This window comes from Talpa occidentalis, unplaced genomic scaffold, assembly GCF_014898055.3.
Source record: "Talpa occidentalis isolate TD23 unplaced genomic scaffold, MPIMG_talOcc4v2.1 talOcc4.16, whole genome shotgun sequence".
In the NCBI taxonomy this organism is placed as follows: Eukaryota; Metazoa; Chordata; class Mammalia; order Eulipotyphla; family Talpidae; genus Talpa; species Talpa occidentalis.
Genome location: NW_023601653.1, coordinates 59,229,867 through 59,253,063, shown reverse-complemented (window position 1 = coordinate 59,253,063; position 23,197 = coordinate 59,229,867). Strand labels below are relative to the sequence as shown.

Sequence of the window (23,197 nt, the reverse complement as noted above, 5' to 3'; positions counted from 1 at the left end):
TTATTTTTTAAGTACTTCTTTTCTGCCTTAAGGAGGTTTTCCTGGCTTATTTTATACTCTCCCTGCCCCAGTGCTGGAGTCAGCCATTTCTCCATGCATTTCTTTCAGTGGGTGATGATATATGTAGAATTGAGGAACTATGCAGCAAGTAGGTTCTATGGTGTGTGTCTGTTTCCAGGCCCCTTACTGGGCAGAGCTGAAAAATGTGTAGACATTCTTCTCAACTCCCCTTCTCAACTCCCCTACCTCACCCCATCTGTCTACTTATCATAGATCTGTATCTATAGTGAAAAGTGCACGTTCACACCCATACCTCCAATTCCAACCCAATACCAAGGAATTTTTTCATTTCCTTTTGTTCCATATTTGAGATGCTTCACATCCAGACTGCCCCTTCATGCATCTCCCCTCCCTGTTTTGACTGGACTGTGGGTTCCCCCATCACTTGCTTGAGTCCTCATACCAACCCTGGGCCATCATGGCTCCTGTCCCAATGTGTACTCTGCTCACCATCCTCCATCTCCCCGGCCCCCACCCTTGGACTCAGGACACTTGTTCAGGATGGGGGATCATAATAATAAAATTTAAAAACTTATTTTTATATATTGTGAATGAATACAAATATTGTTTTTAAAAGCCAACTAATATGGGGGTGCCTGATGTTCCTGGCATTTGTTACTTTATGCTCAGGGGAATGACTCGGAAACTGAAGTGACTTTCACCTGGTCTTTGCCTGGAGTTTATAGGCCCCTAAGGGAGATAGCTGTGTAAATCAGTGCTGTAGGATAGAAGGGACCACAGAGATACAAGTGCATTGGAAAGATATGTAGGAATTCACAGACAGTTCAGGGAGTGGTTTCTGCAAAGAACCAGGTCAAAAACAGCCTGGCATGTTTCATTTTTAGGAAACCCAAGTCAGACCTCTGATGTTATCCCATTCTTCTATAATCACTAAGTAATGTTTTAGTGAAGAAAGAAGAAAAATCCTTTCTATTCTGTGTGTGAAATATGACAGTCAATATAATGATTATGAGTATTTTTAGAATTTAAATAGGGCAACCTTTTATGAATGTGACCTTTGATTTTTACCTTACAAGGCTTTACCTTTTGCTGGTAAGCATGAGCAATGAGGCTCAGTATCTTATTATTCTGAGACTGTTTTTGACAAATAGGATTAAAAAAGCTATAAAATACTAATCTGAGTTTGGTGTGTAATTAAATAATTAAAAGTCCTCCACAGTGCCTGCTACGTTCCGAAAAAAATTTTAAAGCATCTAAGCCCTATGGATTTTAATTGTTCGCAAGGAAGACCAACTTCAAGCACTCATTTAAAATGGGATGCTTCTGCCAGGAAAGAAAGACTCATAAATGAGACAGCAGATAGAGCCCTTGAGGATGAGATTTAAACATGTCACTAGAAATTGTTTAAGTGCAGAGCTCTGGCCCTTTTGAAACACTGTCTGTCACTTGAGGATTGGGTCACCTTGAAAATGTGTTCATCTTTGGAGTTAAAGGCATAAAAAGGCACTTTGAAATTTTTCAGTTAACTTTGGTGTGCGTTGTGTGTGTGTCTGTGGCTGTATCTCTCCCCAGCCTGCCGCCACAGTAACAGTCAGTTCCCTGGAAACCAAAGCGGTTGCAAGAGGAGGATAAATGTTTCATCTCAACTCCAGCCAACTATACAGGCTTTTTAAATGTTGAAACACTCCAGCTGCAACTTCTGGCTCTCTGGGTATTGTTCAGACTTCCTCCCCTAAAGCAACATCTGAAATAAGAGTAGCCTCTGGTAATTACTTCCTAAAAAAAGTATGTTGGTTCTTTGGGGTCCTAGTTAATTATGTCAAGATTGTGGTCTTTAATGTCTGGTAAAAATATCCAAATTAACTCTTCCTGTAATCCAGATTCTGATAAGCTTTTCAACTGAACAAATGGCCAGAAGGTAAGAGAGAGTGTATGTGTGTGTGTGTGTGTGTGTGTGTGTGTGTGTGTGTGTGTGTGTATGCATACGTGTGTGTATGCACGGGTGTGATTTTGTTCGAATGTTTTAACATTTAAAAATTAATTCAGTACCTGGAGTATTTAAAGTATAGAAACTCTTCCTCTCTCTTGTAGAGATTTTTGAATAAATATTACTTATAAATATTTCAAATATTCTTGTCTAGGAAAGTTAAAGTGCCCACATTTATTAAGCTGCCATTTTTTGGCATGTCACAACTTTATAGCAGGAAGGCATCTTAGTTATCAGTCCAATAACCTTTTGATACCGTTGAGTGCACTGAGACACAGGGAAGTTAAACCTCTGGTCACATGCGTAGGAATAGATACTCAGGCTCTCTCTATGCTTACTCCAGTACATTGCAACACTTGCCTTGCCGTTAGCTTTCTAGGACTGAGACTGGCCTGTGATTCTGAATCAATCAGAATCACATGAGCTGCTTATTAAAAATGCAGATTCCTGAGTCTGATAAAAGCTCTAACTATCCTTACTTGGGGGAAGAGCCCAGGAACTGGTTCTGATGGACACTGAAGATTCAATACCATGCAGGACCTTGTTGAGTCACCCAGATTAACTAGAGATGCAGAGACTCATCAAAGATTTTATATTACTTTTAGACAAATCTGATCAATTACATTTATATTAACATCTATATCATTTTTTTGGTTTTTTGGTTAGCAAAATTTCTGTAAGCAAATTTGGGAAGAAATTAGCCTTTTATTTTCTGATTGAAATAAATGAAGTGTGTTGAAATGAGTGAAATCAGATCAGAAAAATAAACAGGGTAAGGCCGATAAGTAAGTGCATATATATCTGAAAAGTGCATGGTATTTGAAAAGGAGCATATTTTATTCAAATAATGCCAATGGCTGATGGAAGAATATAATCCAGCAGTGCTCTTTGTGTTGATTTTAGAAATTGACATGAAGGGTATCTTCTCCATGTCGTGGGGATTGGAGGGGATAGACCCTAAAAATCTCCATTTTCCTGAACATGAAACATTATCTACCAGAAAGAATAATTCAGTTAATTTTCCGGTGGAAAAAAGAACACATTCATGTTTCCTCATGTTTCCTTAGAGATTTTTAATTTTGTGTTGTAGACTCAGGGCAGAAGGGAGATGATGAGGGTCCTCATATTTGTATTTGATAAAGGAATTCAAGCTGTGTATTCTGCTGTTTTGAGGGAGATAATTTTTTCCTTCATTATGCAGGAAAAACCTTAAATGCTTCTGGTAATTTTCCAAAGAAAAAAATAGAAACTACATATTTTATTCTGAAATCTTTATAAGCAAAGCTTATTTTTTCTTTATTTTTTAGGGATAGAGAGACCCTGTCCTTGACGAACTTCCCTTCATCAAACTTGAAGTAAAGCAAATTTTGCTCACCATTCGAATATGCATTTGCCCTATTTGAAAGGATGAAATCTGTCATTGGTGTATTTCTTAACCTTTGGATAATCATTTAAACACACTGTGGGAAATCTCTTGGGTTAGGCACAGATCTGTTATGGGTTTTATCAGTGACAACACTTCCATGGATCTGGCTCCAGGAAAAAAAAATAATCAGTTTCATCTGCAGATGAATATTCTGTTTGACTGGTTGTAGTATTACACTAGTAATTATATATTACAGAAAAGCTGCAGGAGAGACAGTGATTAGCATGTACAGTCTAGACAAATACTGGAGGTGTCTCCCAGAAAATTAGAGCTCTCTCTATGTCCTAAAGGAAGGCAGATTTTTTTTTGGGTGCTTTGCAGGTTAAATTGGAATTAGGCATCTCACAGAGTGAATGTCAGGGAATCTGTCCTTGGCCATGCATGCTTCATTGAATGCACTCTTGGTTTATCTGTAAAGGAGATGAGTTGGAACCCGGGCATGTTGGTTCAAACCCAGGTAGTATTCGTCCTTGTAACCTTGGGCAGGTGACTTCAGGACACTGGCTTGGACTTTTGCCATCAGTGAAACAAGTACATGACAAAGGAGATTCATCATTTGCAACAAGCACACGGATCTGCTAGAGGATGCTGATAATGGGGGAGGCCATTGTGTGTGGAGGTGGAGGCAAAGGGCATAAGGGAAACCTGTACTTTTTTCTGCTCGATTTTGGACTTCTCTAAAAAATGAGGCCTAAAAAATACAATAAAACCATACAAGGGATTCAAAAATCCTTCTGGTTCTGAACTTTCAGTGTTCTGATCATTACTTAGAATTACCATGCAATGGAATTGTAGGTCTATGATGTTCTGTGTGCTTGGAATTCATACCTTTTGCTTCCTTCTCTGCCCATCACAGTGCCATGTAGCTATCAAGGTGCCAGATTCCAGTGATCACTTGACCCCTCTTCCACTTTATAATTGCACATGACTGAATGACTCAACACATGATTACTTATTTTCTTTCTCTCTAAATGTTCCATGGGTGTGCCTCTTGATATCAGAAATCTTCATATAAGCCAAGTCTCTTTATTTCGTATTTGTTCCTCTGCTTGGCAGAGTATGAATTATCGTCTTACAGTTTCTTCCATAAAAACCTATCTTACAGTTGCATCTCTTACTTTCTTTTTCTGTTTCCATGCTGGGCTCATACTCCATTATGATGGTGGCCTCATACTTGTACCTGTTGTCTCTACTGCAGATGTTTTGTGTCTGCCTCAGAAAAGTCTATGTTCGATGAAACATTTTCTTTTTTGTTCAAATCAAACAAGCGATAATTAACTTTCTAAGATTTGCTATTTTTATTATTTGGTTCCTTTAACATGTACTCCCATTTCATGAAAAGTATATAATCTTAATGAAATTAATGTAATCTGTCTTTAGTAAAAGGAAGTGACTGAGTTGGTGGGGACAAAGAGTGCTATCAGCAAATAATGAATGGGTTCAGAATTTCCACATGGATGGAAATAGGAATCTCTGCTTTCTTCTGTTGAAATGGGATGTCAAAGATTGAAATAAGTGAATGATTTTTGCTCTAAAGCTGTGTAGAAAGTGTTCTGGAAATCAGTTTTTTTCCCAGTGATTCAGCTTGGGGTTTCAATCATGGAGATATGTGTTTGAAATTTTGCCCTGATGTGTATGTACTGGGTGGCCTTAGACCAGTCACTTGACCTCTCAGAGGCATCACAATTTCCTCATCTGCAAAATGAGTGTGAATATTCAGCAATCTTGACTTGAAGAGTGACAAATAAGGTAGCCATTATTCCTGAAATCTTCCTCAAATGCAGCTTTCATTATTTCCTCTCCTCTGTGAAGACAGACTTGTCTCTTCATCTGGAGTGTTAACCACTCATATCCTGGAGGCCTTTCCTTTTGTTATTGGACCTCCTCATTCCATCATGTGTTTGCGTACTGTCCTGGTCTTTGTTAATAAGCTGCTTGTGGGCAGGATCTGTGTTTGTTAAGTCTCTGTATCTCTCCTATCATTTAGAACAGTACTTTTTATTATGCATGTAATTTGTAATTCTCTTCTTCAGTGTTTGTTAAATGAATGAATCGGTTGCTGCCTTTTATAGGAATGTACAATGGCTTTTTGCCATCTGGTGTATCAAATCCAGCCTCTCTCCGTCTCTCTCTCTCCTCTCTTTCTCTCAGGATCCTGGGTCACTTGGCTCCATTCCTGCTCTCCAAGCTCTGCTCCTGTCAGGCTGACTTGGTTCATTGTTCTTTGCAAACGTTGCTTCTGTTTGGAATTCCCGTTGACATTGTTCTCTCTGCTCACTGGAAGTTTGGAAATAATCTTCAGCCTTGGAAGTCAAGCTTAAATCCCTTCACTTTCATGAAAACTTCTTTTATGTGGTTAGTAGATGTCTTTTAACACTTTTGATTTAATACTGAAATCTTTTTGTCTGGAAGTTTCCTTCTCACCAATTCGATCATGTTCCTTAACACCAAGGATGATAACTAGTCCATAAGCATACTTGTCTGTGAACTTGGTAGAATGAATCAGTGTAGAGGCTTTATACTCTTTTATGTGTGTGTGTGGGTGGGGGTGAGCTTAACACTTATGCCACCTGGAGTGAAATTTTCCTATCATAAATGTCTTTCTAAAATGGTTCCCCCTAATTATAAAGGTGATAATATAATTGATACCGGAATTGTCAGGCCTAGTCTTCCAGCCAGGAACAGATCCCAGGCTGCAGGGTCAGCGCTGAGCCCCAGCCACTAGACCACCACGGGTTGGTGTCTCACGAAGCCGCAGCAGGAACTTCGCAGACGCTCAGGCAAGCAAGCGAGAAGAGGCAGGTTTGTTTAGAGAAAGAAAAAGTTTATTGAGGAGAAAAGGAACAGAAATAAAGTGGGACTCCCAGGCCATGAAACCAGGCCAGGGAGGGGCAAGGAAGCCAAAGTGGAGTCCTGTCTCAGGGAATATAGACCTTCTTTATAGACCTCATTATTCTAAAGCTCCAACAGTCTCTTTGTGATTGGTTAGTTCTTGGTGGTCTCACTTAATCTGCTTCTCAGTGGGGGATCTTCACATTCCTTATCTAACAGGTTTGTCTTTCCCCCTTGTTGCACCTTCCCCCTTTTTTGATAGATTTATCTTTATGGCCCAGTCTCCCAGATGAGTACCCCTGCATTTTAGGGAAGAGAAAGTTAAACATCAGCTATTGAAGAAAAACAGGCTGGCGCCCACTGGTGCTGACCCCTTCTCATCTCCCCCTTGCATAAATTTCCCTGCACTCTGACAAAGGGGAGGATGGTGATCTACCAGACATGAGTCTGCTGCCCTCCTAATTTGTCCATAAATTAAACCACTCTCTGTTTCCCCAAACTCCACCTCCCTTTATCACCTGAGGGAAACCAAGGCCAGCATTAACAATGTTGTCCTTGGTCCTGGGATGTTTATTATTCCCAGTGGAATTAGTTACATTCTTCTTGCTGCCCTTATCTCTGAAGCCTTCCTTAATTCTCCTGAGGTCCCCACCTGCACTGTCCTTGAGGCTGCCTGATTCTCCCTAATTTGCCCTCAGATTCATAATCATTATAGAAAATTTTGAAAATTCATAGATACCAAGAAGGAAATTAAAATTAACCAGCTTCATCCCACAGAGATGTGGAACTGAAACTTTCTTCCTATTGGAGGTAGAGAGCACTGAGCAGAATTTCATTGTTTTTGGTGATTTGAAGGATCATCAGTACAAGCAGACAACTCCTTATCTAAGTCCTCTACATCATAAGTAGTCAGTAAATATTAATTTTAAGTGTAAATTGACTCCCAAGGCTTTTAGAACCACCTTCCTCTATCAGGTGGCAGCTTGCTCTGCTTTTCTGATTCACTGAGTGTATTTTTAATACATTTTTGGACTCCTTTGATTGGGCAATTAGTCTTCTATCATAAACATTCCCATTTGATTTTCTGTTTTCAAATATACACTTGGCTGGAAAACAGAAATTCAAGGTTGCTAGAGTTGAGTAAACTAAGAAAAGGAGGGTTCTGACAGACAAAAACCAGCCAAAAAACTCTTGAACTTTTAACAGTAGAGCTGAGGCTGCCAGAGAGGGGAGCTATAGGGAAGACACCCAGTGGGCTATGGTGGAAGACTGTGTGTGGGTGCTTTGCTGATGGTGGAGGTGTGAGAACAAATCTTTGTAGAGATGAACCTATCCCATAAACATACCTGGTGTTGTAAACCGGAGTTACTACAATAAAAAATTTAAAAACTAGTGACCTTCAACAGTGGTGGTTCAGCAAGAATGTTAAGCCTTATGCCCTAAGGCATCCATTATGTATAAGGAATTCATTTCTCAATGATACGTAATGGGGGGGGGGTTCTTTTCCACTGGAAGGAGTGAGAAAATAAGTCATTCAAATCGATTTTTGTTCTCTGGTTCAGATGAGGAACCCTGGTCTCTGAAAAAGTTGGCTGTGGTTCCCCTGATGAGACAGGTACAGAAACAGCATATGTGGATGCTGTGAACTCTATTCGCATGTCAGAGCCCCTTGCTTTACTTAGTCTTCGGTTCATGACAACTTGCCAGAAAGGTAAAGTTGAGTTTATCTGATTTTTTTTAATGATGGTTAACTGTCATGTCATGGATTCTTAATACATAGATATTGATAGACCAACTGATTCTTTTAACCTTTTATTTATGAAGGTTTTCAAACATTCAGATATGGAGAAACTAGTGTAATGAAGTCATGCCTGCCCCCCCCCCCCACCAGATTCAACAAAAATGTATTTTGCCACACTTGATTTACTAGCCTCCCTCTTTTTTCTACATTTTTAAAAAATAAATTTCAAAATGAAATCGTGCCATTTTGCCTCTACTATTTGGAGATGTATTTCTAGAAAACATAATGTTAGGTAACTCCTTGATCATTATGATGTTAACAAAATTAAAATTTGATTTCTTTAAAGGATTTTGAAAGGAAGGTGCCCTTGCCTCATGAAGATGAAATCTGAAATTACAATGTGTGTTAATATTTGAGGACTTGTATGTATGTCCTCCCAGAAGCTTTTTATGGTCAGTACTGTTTTTATCCTAATTTTACAAATGAGAGGACTGAAAGTTTTGAGAGGTAAGGCATTTTATCCTTCATAGAGCAGGTGAGTGGTAAGTCAGGACCCAGCCTCATTCCTTGTGACTCGAGGGACTGCTCTTTACCTGAAAACTACATTGCCTCTTTATGTACTCACGTGTTCAGTTATTCATACCACCTCACCTTCCATATATGAGTGACAGCTAACTACTCATCTTAGTTGGACACCCAAGATAAAGGCAGGTGGGAAATCTATGGATGATCTCCAAGTATTATTTTAGTTAATGGCTTTTACATTTCCTGCTCATTATTTCTCTTATAGTGATTTCAGAACAAGAAACAGAAATGATTACTTTAGAATTCAACTCTTATATTTGCAATTTGAACTATATGGTGGACCCGCCATGGGCAAGCAGTGAGAAGTAAAGGAGTGTCAGCTAATGTCAGGGATACTCTTATGAGGTGGGGAAATTTTGACTCTGACTGCATCAAGCACCAACTATCAGCTTTCCCAGCCCCAAGGTTTCTCGTTTAAGGGAGCCTTTCTCCATGTTTAAAAGCTCTGGGAAAAGAAAAGAAAATTCACTTCCTTCCACCGTGTGTGAAGTTGATGGTATAAACAGCTACTTTTCCCCAAGGAAGGTAACTTTCACAAGTACCATGAAATGAATGGCACTTGAATTGTGCAGTTGAAATATTTTAGCCATGGGGAATATTGGTTGTCAGGGGCCTTCTTGTTATTGTTGAAATTTTGCCATTTGACTTTTATCCACTCTTGTATTTTGTGTGGTTGACCTTAAGAAATCCTCAGCTTTTTAGATCAGTTGTGAAATTCAGTCCTGCAGACAGGAGGAGCCTTCTCTGTGAAAATTGGATGAGACCCAGCTCCTTTGGAGAGCTGATACCATCAAGAGGCTCCATTATGTTTCTGGCCCCCTGGGCTCAGCAGAGGGGGCCATGGGGTGCCTGTGTTCCTGCAGTGCACCACCAGGGGACATGCTTCCAGACGAGAGTGCAGCTGACTTGTTACTGAAGACGAGAGTGCAGCTGACTTGTTACTGTAGCGTTAACTCAGACACTCTTCTGAGTTGGCACATCTAATGACTTCTGTTCTAAAACAGGGGTGCTGGTGCCTTACAGTTTTTGATGACTTGTCACAGAACATCTGAACGCACTGGGAAAACCAGCCACCCCATCACAACCTGTGCCACAGAAGCACTTCTTCCTGAGGAGAAATTGTAGGAGGAGATCAGGTGCTGTGGGAAGCTGTCGTGAACCAGCACCCAGCAGGGAGTGATTTCCACTCAGAATTCAGTTTTGAACAGATTACCACACAATGTTGGCAATCACAGTGCTTTATAAGGTAGCAGGGGGTTGTTTGTTTTGGGAGATTATATCAGTCCAAGCCCTGTCTGCTTGTAGTCAGGGTATTTTAGCATGTTAGATACCTGCTGTTTCAGGGGCACACCTACACTCCAAGCTCCTCCTCTGTGTGTTTAAATACAAAGATGCAGGCATTACTGGAGAGCAGGAGACTGGGGTAAGGAGGGATCTGGAAAGAAGCTGATATTTCTGCAAATTAAAGGGTCATGAGCAGGTGATGTAAGCGTGCACATTCCACATAGTAGCCACAAAACAAATATTTCCTTTTCTTGTAAAACTTAGTTCATTTAGAATTCAAAGGATAATGTCTTGTTTGTTTGAGAGTTTGATTATGCAGTTCTCGACTATCCAGATTAAACATTTCTGTAAATACATACATTTATACATTCATACATATGTGTAAGCATGTTTTGGAATGGTTACCCGTTAAATACAGCTCTTTTTTTTTTTTTTAAACAAATTGGACTTTAAAGATAGATTGTTTGGTAATCAAGTCCTGATTCTTCTACTTATGTTTTTGAGCTTCCACACCTAGAAAGTACACTGAATGAAAGCTAGGTTGCAGAATAATCGTGCAGTTAAATGAGGCGTTATATATAGAGCAACTGGCACTATGCCAGGACTGCAGGGTGCTGTCAAGAACTACTGAGCCTTTCCTTTTCAAGATAGAGTAGGGCTGTTGGAAAGTGCTGACATTAATGCTAAAATGTAACTGATAGTGACCAAGGGTCTTGCTGACGGGGTATAATAACATGGCTGTGAGGGAGAAGTCCAAAGGAACCAGGGCAGTCGGAGTTGCTTTGCATGCTGGAGTGTGATGGGAGTGGAAACTGAGCCTGTGTTCCCTACTTTGATGGTGATTTACTATCCTTTATGTGGAAATTGGATAAAAGTTATTATCAGTGGGGTATTTTTTTCCCCCAATGAAGATCTACTCATGCCACATTCTTTTATTTTTTTCTGGTCTATTTTTGTGATCAGCATCTTTGAATATTGATCAATACCCAGGCTATTGAGTGTGTGTTCATTTGATCAGTTCATAGGTGTCCCCTTATGACTGTTTTAGGTAAATAATTTCAAGCACATGCTTACCCACTATTCTTGAGACTAGCTTTCTCTATATCTATATATCTGTATGTAAAATACATGTTTTTGGAATGCAGACATTGGTTTTTAGATTTAAACATACAAATTTTAATAACAAAATTATAGAGATTCTCAACAGGTCACTTCAAAATAATTTCCAGGAAAGGTTTTAAGTATCGGGAATAAAATGAACTCACAAATTTTTGAAAATACGTTAACACAACACCCTCATAAACTAATTATGTATAATTAACTACATCTTACCTTAGATAAGTATAAATTACCTTAGACAAATGTAAACTACTTTAGATAAATTGCCTTAGATAAATGTAAATGTTCCAGGAGGTCATATATTATATTACCTTAAATTCCTGGGTAAAGTACAAATGATTGATAATAGATTTTTCCAGAAATGAGACTTAAGTGGGGCAGTGTGTGGTGAGAGCAGGAAGATCTTGAGCAATAGCAATGATGGAATAGATTTCAGAAAAAATAAGTATAGATTTTATATAATCTTTTATTTGCATTTGATTTTATTTCTGGAACTTAACATACTTGTATCCATTTAACTTTATTTTTAATTGAAGTAGCATTGGTGTACAACATTGTTTACTATGCAGACTTAGATATCAACACTGTGTATTCTACATCATCCTCACCACTATCTTATGTAAATGAAATAGTTTTATTATTTTGAGTTTGTTTGACTCTGTAGTATTTCAATTACTTTTATGATTTGGTGACAGCATTAATTTGTACAGGTCAGTTTTGGCATGTGCATGTCTTTGCAGACTGTAGCTTGTCTGCCTAGCACGACATCCATCACAGGTAACAGTTTTATGAATAATATTTTCTATTATAGCCTGAATTAATTAGAGGGTACCTTTGGACATTTCAAATTTTCATGTAGGAAAGTCTGTCATTAAGTCCCTCCTTGAGAAGGAAGAGTTAAATGAGATTTCTCTAAAGCTCTTAGCTCCTAGAATAATTACATCTTCTTAAAGGACTGAATGTTGGCTCTTTACCCAATGGGGGGCAAAGTTTTCTAGCTCCTTGATATATTTCTATAAGGTCTTATGATCCTTTCTGAACACTGGGCATATTTAGGGGCCAGAGAAACTCTCATGAGTTTTCCCAGGTTATGTAAAAATACTAACCCCCAAGTGTGGTTTAGTAAGTCTTACTGTATATTCTTTGTGACATGGGAGAATTTTGTCTGTTTAATTTATTTAAGATGTTAATTTGACTGAAAACAATAACTCATTTTTAGATGACAATTTCTGAAACATGCCCATTCAAGGATTAATCTACAACATTATTTGGTGTGAGAATGTATGAGTTCCAGATTTGACAGGGACATATGAACACATGTAAAATACTAGTCATAGGCACAGACTGCAGAACCAATACTTAGATTGACAGAATAAGCCCATTTCATAAAGGCAAAGCATAGACTAGGTAGAGTGTAAGAGGGACTGTAAAAGGATTTTTATCTTCTGGCCTCTTAGGTATTTTTTGCTGTCCTTTCAAAGTGAAACACTTGGGATAATGCAATATTTCAGTTGTCTTAAGTTCAGAATATGAGTCCTGATGTAACAAGGGTATTGTCTTTAGGAGTATAATGTTATGCTTTCTGTGGAAATTTCTGAAGCAGAGGAATATGAAATAGCAAGATAAAGTTTAGATAATTTTTGGGAGATAATTTGTGGTCCCTAAATTTGGATATATGACTAACAGTAAATCTGTTGGAGAAACTACTAGAGTGACAAAGTCATTTACAAATATCAAACAATTTATAAATCTGGAGGTGAGGTTAGCTGTTTAGTTTCAATCTGGGATTCAAGCTCTCACTCCTGTATTTTTTGTCAGCTAATCTTTTGAAAAGATCCCTTTGAGAAAATAAAGGTATGCAAACTATGCTTCCCTGCCCCCATACTGGTGTATAGCATAGGCCTGCTGGTGTTCATCCTGATTAATTATAAAATATTGCTGTCTTTTAAAACACTTTAATTTTTATTGACAGTATATATGCACATCTTTATTTATATCTCTATTTATGTCTTCAAAAAGACCAAAGTCATTAAGAGTCAACAGCAAACTCTTATTCCAGCTGTCTGCATCCACAACTTATGCATTCCAGAGGCATCTTTTTCTTTTTTAGTATTTACCTCCAAATTACTAAATAACATGCTTTTACTGTTTATTCTTAAATTTTTAATTTATGACTTTATTCATTGATTTTCTGCTATGGATGGGAAAGATTTAGCTCTTTCACACTTTCTCTCCTCACTTCTGCACCTAAATGTTGTCTTCCATTTCTCTATGATAATATAATTTTAGTTGGTTACATTTTTGGTATTTCTATTATTGTGACTATGTGAATATCAATTTTTTTGTAGTATGGTATACTGTGATTGCATTTTTTGATACACAATTTTATTTTCTCAGAATTGTCTCATTGTTTACTTTCCTGTGTAGTTATTTATAATTTAATGCCACATTAGCTGCCAGAAACTCTTCTTTTGATACATTTGAATGTATAATTTATTAGATTTTAATTTTTTTTGGAGACACCATCTCTACAGTCCTTAACAGTCCTGCTGTTCTAATTCAGCTTCTGTGAATTAGGCCTGTCACACTTCTGTTCTCCAGGGCTGTCCCTTCACCATCCTCCATGGATATCTTTCATGCTGCTAATGTGACTCCCTTGTTAACTGGACTCCATGCCTTCCTCTCTCATGATTTTCCTCCTGATTTTTGGTGTAGCACAACCATGAGTGATTGCCTGAAAATATAGACTTTGAATGTGAAAAAATACTTTCATTCTTCAGATATAGTTAATGGGTAGTTTGGCTGAGTATAGAATTTTATATTTGAAATTCTTTTTTTTACTCAGGAGTTTGGAGCCATCCTTCCACTCCTACATCTATCCAGCATTACTGTTGACAAATTTGATACTTTTCTTAGCCTCAGTTTGTAATGTGGTCTCCTTTATTTTCATTTTTGGAAGTGTGTACATTTTCTCATCTTCAGAGTTCTGAAATTCCATAGTGAAATGCTTTAGTGTGGGGTTGCCTTCTCTTAATTGCCTTGTCCACTTGTTGAACTCTTTCAATTCATGGGCCATACTTGCCTTTAGTCCTGGGAAATTTCCTTGAATTATTTTTATTAATTTCTTTCCTTTTATAGTCTTAATCTACTATTCCTGGAATTCCTGTTATTGGACATTTGACTTCTTAGACTGATTCTCTGATATTTTCTTTTTTTTTTTTTTTTTCCTCCTGTTTTCTGTTTCACTTTTTCCTTGGAAAATGTGGCAGTAAGATTTCCTCAGTTTTAATCCTTCAAGTCCACTAGTGGGCGTTTCATTTTTGTCATTACATTTTTAATTTCTAAAAGCCCCTTAGTTTTCTGGATGCCTCTTTAAAAAAAATTTCTTTGCTTTCTATTCTTGATTTATGGGTGAGGACATCATTTATAGTTATTCTCAATTTTTCTCCTGCTTTCTACAATGTTTCATTTCCTATAAGTGCTCTCTACTCCTCTCTGTTTATTTTTACTTTGCATCTTTGATGTGAGAAGATCAAGTTGATGTTTCACTAGCTTCAAAATCTGAAGTAAAGGGGCATATCCAGCAATTGTTTCTGAGCCATGCACTTGCATATATGGGACAGTATGGCCAATTCATGGAAAGTTGCAAGAATCAAAAACACACTCAAATAATAGACAATTAGGTGTCTATAATAGAAAGAGGTATTCAATAATAGATTCTTGGAATAAAACTCTATACAGAACATATCAGGAAATGTGGACAACACTGGGGAACACATTTGGTTGGTCCAATTAGACCGAGAGACCCAGAAAGAATGGAAAAAAAAAAAAAGCATGGAAAGTTTTTTTCTGTTTACTCAAATTTGAGAGGAAAGGTCTCTGATGAAGTATCACAATTTATTTATCTCCATCTGCAACAAGGGTTAAAATCAAACATATAAAATCAATTTTTTCTAGAGTTATGTGGTTTTACATGTTTCAGGACTATTGTGAAGAAGAGCAAGAACATCCAAAGAAACACAAATGGAAGTGAGAGATAGGAAGACTTCAGAGTAAATTTGCTGATAAAACAATGTCTTTGTCCACTGAAGTGAAATCAGGAAGGACAATAAGTATGAAGAGAGTATTTGAGAACAAATTGATAACCAATTGAAGGTCTGAAAGCCACCAAAATGACATTCTAAGAGAAACAGTAGAATTTTCTTCACAAGAGAGTTTTTGGAAGAGTATTATCACCTTCCAATTAGGGTTTCATGACTTTTCTCCTCAAAGGCACATGTACTTGAAACTCCTCCTAGCCCCATAGGAAAAGCTACAGTCCTGCTGCGACTGCATGTGTTAGAATTACTTCTCCTAGATAGGAGATGCTAAAGGGTACTTAAATAAAATATTAAAAATTGTGAAGGACATAATGAAGGCCACTCAGTCCTTTCTTATCCCCAGACCCCATCATATGAGAACAAGAGTTATTTGATGAATTAAAGAGTTGCAAATTAAGTGCTAATAAAATGAAATAGTCACTTATATAATTCATCACCTTGGGCAGTCACAGAGGCAAATTCTGTGGCCGGATTAAATATGGGGCTGGATAATTTTATGACTGCTAATGATGTTTTTAGCAGGGGGCTGATATTCTGAAAGAAGTAATCCTATTACTTCTTCCAGTTAGATGGTTTGCAGAGACCTCTAGCAAGTGGTGTCTGATTAATATCAGAATGAGCCTTGAGAGTTCTCACCTTTGGTGGGAACGGTACTAAAAATTTTTTTTTAAGGAGAACATCCTCAGGTATACCCCTTTAGCTTCAGTCCCAACTTTTCTTAGGAAAGCCGAAATCCTTTTTAATCAAAAGTAATTGAGGTACAAGGCCTCCCCGGTGGCGCAGCGGTTGAGCGCTGGGTTCGATCCCCGGCTGCTCCCCGGCCACCGGAGGAGGGTCCCACATGGCGCACAGACCTCTCCTGCCGCCCGCTGCTTCCCTCAGCAGTGTACTTGGGTCCTTCTGCCTGCTCTGCTCCCCGCTCTGGCTCTGGTGAATTCTCTCACCCTCCCACGTCTTCTGACTGTACCCAGTACATGTATAAACAAATAAACAAAAAACAAACAAACAAATAAATAAATAAAAATACATGCATCTTTAAAAAAAAAAGTAATTGAGGTACAATGTTTCAGTTATGCAAGATGACTAAGTTCTGGAGCTCTGTGTGATTATAGTACTGACACTTTATTGTGCCCTTGAAATTGCTAAGAAAGTAGCTTTTAAATGTTTACAACACACACATACACACAGACACACAGAAAATAGTAAATGTGTGAGTCTGATATGCTAATTAGCTTGATTGTGGTGAATATTTCACATTATATCTGTATCAAAACATTATGTTGTATAACTTAAATTCAATAAATTTTTATTTGTCAGACCTCAAAAAAGCTGGAAAAAAAGGGTAGACATTAAAATTTTTTTTTCCCTAAGAAGCAATTGGGGAAGACATTATCCAAAGTTAGATCATTTCTGCTTTGTGGGACCTTTTTGCCTTGTTTGTTAAATGCCAACCATGTGTTAGGCACTTTGCTTGAATTTTTCCAAAACTGGTGGGAATATAAACATTTAGACACATTAATGTTATTCAGAATGAAGAGGTCTGTGCTGAAAGTAGGTTGAAAAGTAGCACGTTTTAGAGAAGGTTAACAGAGAAGGTAGTGTTTGAACTGAGACTTATTTAACTGAGATAATAATTGACACACAACGTTGTATTAGCTTCAAATAGACAACATAATGGTTTGATAAATGTATATATTGCAAAATGCTCATCCCAATAAGTCTAGTTAATATTTACTACCACATAGTTAAAATTCTTTGATTAGAACTTTTAAGATCCTCTCTCAGCAAATTTCAAATAAACAGCACAGTATTAACTAGAGTCACTGTGATGTACATGAGCTTCCTGGGAGTTACTTATAACAGTGTTTGTATCTCTTCACCTTCACCCATTGCACCTTCTACCAAGCCCACACATGGTTAACATTAATCTGGTGTCTATATTTTAATGAGTTCAGTTTTTTTTAAATTTAAGATTCTACAAATGAGTGAGTTCATACAGTATTTGCCTTTCTATGTCTGACTCATTTCACTTAGCATGGTGTGCTCAAAGTCAATCCATGTTGTAAGTGGCAAGACTTTCTTTTTTTATGACTACATACTATTCCCCTGTGTATGTATGTTTGTATCACATTTTCATTATCCATTCATCTGTCAATGGAAGCTTGGATTGTTTTCATATCTTGGCTATTGTAAATGTTGCTGCAGATATCTTTTTGAAATGGTGATTTTTGTTTTCTTCCAATAAATACACAAAAGTAGAATTGCTGGATCATATGTAGTCATATTTTTAATTTTTTGAACTTTCACATTGTTTTTCATAGTGTCTGTACCAATTGATGCCAATTGACATTCCCACAAACAGTGTGGACAGATTTCCTCTTCTTGTCCTCACCAGCATTTGTTATCTGTTATGTTTTTGATAATTTGCATTTCCCTGATTATTAGTGATGTTGAGCACCTTTTCCTGTACCTGTTGCCTCTCCAGCTTTGGAAAAATGCCTATTCCTTAAACCTCAGTTGAGAAAGAGTTCACTATATAGGCAAGCTAGTATACAGGCAAGCAAGTACAGGGCATTCCAGGCAGAAGGAACAGCAGGCATTCACAGGTCCAGAGACAGAACATGATGTAATATGTTAGTGAATACCCAGTAGGCTCAAAAACCTGTGCTACAGGATTTGAAGGCAGAGAGGGAAAGATGGTCTTGAGAAGCAGATTCTGGTTGGGGGGGGGCAGATGGCTGAAGGGTCTAGGTTTGCCTCCGTCCCCTCTCCAACAGAATGTTCCCAGGGGTGTGAATGGTGGTATGGGTGAGGGGATGAGGTGGGGGGAGTTTCCAGGAAGTATCCTAGGATGTAGGGACTGCCCCTCAAAGCCTTGGTGAATCCTAGGCATCCCTCCTTTGGCCACTGTCAGCAGTTGCTTGGTGGGAAGTCTTGCATTTCACACAACTCCTTGCTTCCCTCATTCTCACTGTCCTCTTGAAACAATCTTTACCACAAACATAATCACCATTCTTAGGAGTTAAAACAATTTTACAGCCTCCTCTACCTTGGGCAGAGAGGGGTTCTTATAGATAGTCTTACATCAGGATGAGTCTCATGTGACTGTCTGGTTTTATTTCCTTGGGATTACCTTTGATCAAATCAGTTTTTGGATGGAAAATAGAGGCAGATGTCATTTACCTAACCTCAGACGCCCATTTTCTGTGTGAAGTTGCATCAGCAGACAAACAAGAACGCGTGCAGTGTCTTTGAGGAACAGATGGATTTGAAATGTTAAAAATCTGTTTTGTTAAATGATCTTGGCTAACAAAATAATTTAATTAGGGGAGAAATGCACTAAACTGCTCCTTCTTTGCTGATATTTAGATAAAAATATCATTAATCTCTCACACACTAACTTGGAATTTCTCTACCATTAATATTGATAAGAAGAATAAAATAGAAATGAGAAAAGAGGAAGCAGTTGAGAGAGAGGAGGAGGAAAAGAGAACATCGTTTGTAAGAATTAGTTTTCTCGATGTTCTTATCTTTGTGGCAGATGCATATACTGTATTTTCATTATTATTTGTATTATTACATAGATAAGTATGTAATCAGCAGTTTTCCCCATCATATCATAAAGAAATTTATAATTGTGACATATCTCCTAATAAATAACCTTTTTTCTATAGTGGTCTTTTAAGATTCTTCTAAGAAGATGATCTTTCAAAAGCATGAGGTTGCTAAAGGGACATAGAAATGAGATTAATTATGGAAGGTAAAGGGTCTGTGTTCAGTTTACTGTGAGATCACCTGTGTTATGAACAGTTGATGGGTAAAGTTGAAATACATGGGTGCCAGGCACTGTGTTTGGTGTTAGATGCTCAAAGACAATAAGATCATGACTCAGAATATAGTAAGTCTAAGGGACAGTGTTACCATGACTTGTCAGTGAACTTAGTGCAGCTTTTACAGGAAGGGGGTAGTGATCAAGGATTCCTCTAAGCCGCAACATTAATTCACTTAAGTATTTACGAATCACTTGTTCTCCTGGACTGGGCACTCAGAAGTCTTTGCTGTCAGAAGTGGGGCATATAACATGGGGAACACATTTACCCTCATTGTTAGAGATACATTTCTGTAATGAATCTGTACAGGATCTGTTAATTCCAGATGCTCTTGGTTTTACATGAAGTATTCCTCCAGCAAGGCTATTTATTTCTCATTGTGTGAAAAAGAAAACTAAGCTTTGTAAGAACTTTAGTGCCAAATGATAAATATGTCTCCTAAGGACCGTGTAACAATAGGGGAATTTATTTAATAAAAATTTTAGACTTTAAAAGCTTTTCTTCTGTCCCCTTTAGACCTTAGCTGGATCTCCAAAATACAAGTGAACCAGCCGGCAGTTCTGAGACGTGCACAGCAAATCCAGGCTCGTAGGACCGTGAAGAAGGAGTGGCAAGTAAGGTCCTTCTTGAGTATTTTCTGTTCCTATAATTTACAATGCATAGTCTCTTCCCTCAAGGCCACAATATTGAATTTTGCTCAAGATGCATCTAAACTGAAAAGATTGCAGCTGTCCATGACTTATTTTAATAATTCATATATGATGATGATGGGTTGGAGAAAGATAACACATTTATCCAAACAAGTTAAAAATCTTATCACTCTTGAGTGGCAAAGCCGCAAATGAATTTGAGGCATCTTTATTCATGAGTGAATTAAATGGCATATTTCCTCAACACATTTATTCAGTTTCTTAGATATACCTCCTTTGGTTGTCTTCTATTTTAATTTTAAAGCCATCACATTTAAACCTGGTATGTCCACTCTTGAGGCCCATAGGTGTCATGGTCCACCTCTTTGACCCTCATGGTTTCTATTACCTTACAATTAATTTTCATAAATTATTTTTCGGAATTCAAAAAATGATGTGACGTAGAGTACTTGTGGTCAGCATGTTCTTCATTGTCTCCCAATCCAAGTCGTGCTCTGCATCACAGGACTAAAGGGAATTTGGTGTTCATTTCACAAGTGAGGCAAAATATTGTGATTGAATCCTATAGGGTGCCATTTCACACTTCGCTCATCCTTGGAAATATTCTGATTGAAAAAGCTAAAAGGAAACTCATCAGAATGAGTTGTGAAATCTGAATATTGTTTTGAAGAGGAAATGGGATTAAATTTAAAAAAAAAAGGCAACAACGAAGTTAAGAAATTAAATGTCCCACCTCAGATCCCAGACCTGGAATGAAGATGTATGAGGGGATTCTCATGGGTGAGATGGAGAAGATTGATGAAGGGAGATTGTCCTGTTAGCAGTTTCCATTTGGAATATCTATGGGAGAGAGAAAGTTTTTTTTTTAATATATCCAAAAGGGCAGGTTTATTATCTTTTTTTTTTAAAAAAAGGGAAAGGTAAGGAAAGGACACTGGCACAGACACAAGGGCACAGAAAGCTGCCCCTGAACGGAGCAGGTTTGTGAAAAGAAACACCTGCATACTCACAGGGGGGCAGAAGAGCAGTTGAAAAAGAACATTTGAAGGCTGTTGTCCCCACATTTATTTTATCCTCCACAATATCCATCTGGTTGGTCACTCTTTTTTTTAAATTTATACATACAAGAGCTGGGGTACAGGCCAGAGATGTGGTGGGTGAGAGGATTCACTAGAGACAGAGTAGGGAGCAGAACAGGCATATCTACTGAAATACACTGCTGAGGGGAGCAGTGGGCGAGACAGAAGAGGTCTATTGTGCCATAAGGATCACTACCCTGGCTGGGGATCGAACTTGTGCTGCAGTGGCTATGGATAGCTTCACAGTGCTGCATCTTAATCCCTTGCGCCACCAGGGAGGCCCCTAGTTGGTCACTCTTAAGCAATGTTTATAACACATGTCAGAATGAGGTGCCTTAATGGAGAGATCAGATTTGGCTCCCATATGTGGCTAGTGAGTCTCAACAAACTGCGTGGGAGGTTAATTTTTAATCTTGTTCTTACTTTTCTTCAAACCAGGCTGCTTGGCTCCTGAAAGCTGTTACCTTTATAGATCTTACTACACTTTCGGGTGATGACACGTCTTCCAATGTTCAAAGGCTCTGTTATAAAGCCAAGTATCCAATCCGGGAAGACCTCTTAAAAGCTTTAAATATGCACGATAAAGGTAATGTTGTGTATAATCTGTCTGATAGTCATCTCTTTACAGTACTAATGACTCAATCTAAGAGAACTTAGGACAAGATTCTGCTTCTCACATGATAATTGTAATAAATTCCATGATAGAACGGTATGCATAGATAATCGAGATTCTTCTCTGAAAATCATCAGGGAGACAATGTGGGTTTCATTTTTTAGGTCAGTGCCTTCCATCATGGATTAAAGTTGCTGGCAGAGAGTTTATTTTTCTTTCTAGTTTTTCAGTTTTGGAAATTTTCTGTCTGGTGACTCTGAAATCCTGATTCTGAATCCCTAGCCACATGTGAAAAAGCTAGTCTCATTACTTAATAATCACATCTCATCCATAAAGTATTTTCTGTGAGTAAATGAAATACTGTTGAGAATAAAATGCAAATGGGAAATAGGGCATGCTTGTAATATTAGCTCTTTTGAAAAAAAAGTTATATTCACTCCGTTTGTAGACTTAAAAGGATTTTCAAAAGTTGCCATATGTTGAGAACCATTTTAGAAATGGAGACTTTTGAAGGTTTATCCCTTATTTTAAGTGAGGAAACTGAAACTGGAAGTCTAATGGGTATTTCCTAGACAACGACCTTGTTATTCTCCAGGCTGGTTTGGGGAGCCAGGTGTTTCCATGAAAGGTGCCTGAGAGCCCACCTGAATGGGCAACTAGTGACTCTGTATTTGCCTAATGCATGTATTTTATCCCATGTAATTTTGGGAGAACTTACTGATCTACCTACACAACTGAATGAAAAGTATTTGTGATACTTCTTCAGCTTTAACAGTAAAAACCTCCTTATTTGTAGCACTTAAGGTAACAACTTTGCACAAGCCTTATACCCTTGCTTGTTTTATAGTGGCTGTTTGATTTTTTTTTTTTAATGTAAGACCTTTCTCCTTACATATGAAGGATCCAGATCTAGACTGTGTTATTTCTTGCAAAAGAGGGAGGAGAGAAATGTCATTTTGCTGTAAAACTTACTGGTCCTTTTTTTTCAGCCACTTTCTTGTTTGAATGTTGTAGATTTCATATATATTTTCATGGAGTCAAGACCATCAAGTTTGCTATTAAGGACTTTCCCAGGAAGTTTTACAAAGTGGCATTTTGTTAACCTTCAAGTACAGTGATGAGAAAATGATGCATGTAGTCAAAAAAACTGCAAGGGAATTTGGAAATAAAAATCTTTTCATTTGCTGTAGCATCATGGGGGAATGGTTTTTCCTCTCATTTTGATTTCTGCCAATGTTGTAGTATAAATAATAACTAAAAGCATATTGTGTGAGTTGAACTTCACATACAGTGGGCTGTTAGGATTTCTTTCTTCTTAGGCATCACCACGGCTGCTGTTTGTGTTTATCCTGCACGGGTCTGCGATGCAGTGAAAGCACTAAAGGCTGCAGGCTGTAACATCCCAGTGGCATCAGGTAAGATTGGTAACTTTTGTTGTTGTTCTGCACATTTGCAGTTCTTCAGCTCCAACTCTATGGGGGTATTACAGTTTCATACACATCTGAGCAGTTTTATACATCTAACTGGTTGCATATGTTCATTCTTTTAGTATTTATTTATTGCCTACTAAATAATAATAAGTAGCAGACATTATATTAATTCCCAAGGATACAGAACTGTACCCTGTCCTTAAGGAAACTTGGTTGCTTAGCAGATAGTCAGTACAAAACAATCATTGTGCAGGATCAGTATTTTTATAAATGTAAACTGCAATAATACAGATAGACAGTGACAGTTGTTATTGAGCAGGGAGAGATTATTCTGCCATGGTTGATGACCTTCACGAGTAAGGGATTAATTCTTAGAGGAGATATGAATAGCACTGGGTCTTGAAGAAGGAGGAGTTGACAGTGTTGATGGGAAGGGGATGGCTCAGAATCATGGTCAGGGAACCGAAAGAGGTTTGCACTTACTGCATCCTCAGGTGGGA

At 38.0% G+C, this 23,197-nt stretch overlaps 1 protein-coding gene across 2 annotated transcripts in view; it reads left to right on the top strand.

The window, feature by feature from the left end:
- DERA (deoxyribose-phosphate aldolase) overlaps positions 1-23,197 on the top strand; it is a 96,521-nt gene that overhangs the window by 9,134 nt on the left and 64,190 nt on the right. For both annotated transcript variants that reach the window (XR_008552261.1, XM_037514286.2), the window contains exons 2-4: positions 19,442-19,539; positions 21,093-21,240; positions 22,587-22,682. Coding sequence is in view for 1 of the 2 variants with exons in the window: in XM_037514286.2 (XP_037370183.1) it covers positions 19,442-19,539; positions 21,093-21,240; positions 22,587-22,682 (342 nt within the window). In the remaining variant the exon portion in view is untranslated. The remainder of the gene's footprint in view (positions 1-19,441; positions 19,540-21,092; positions 21,241-22,586; positions 22,683-23,197) is intronic.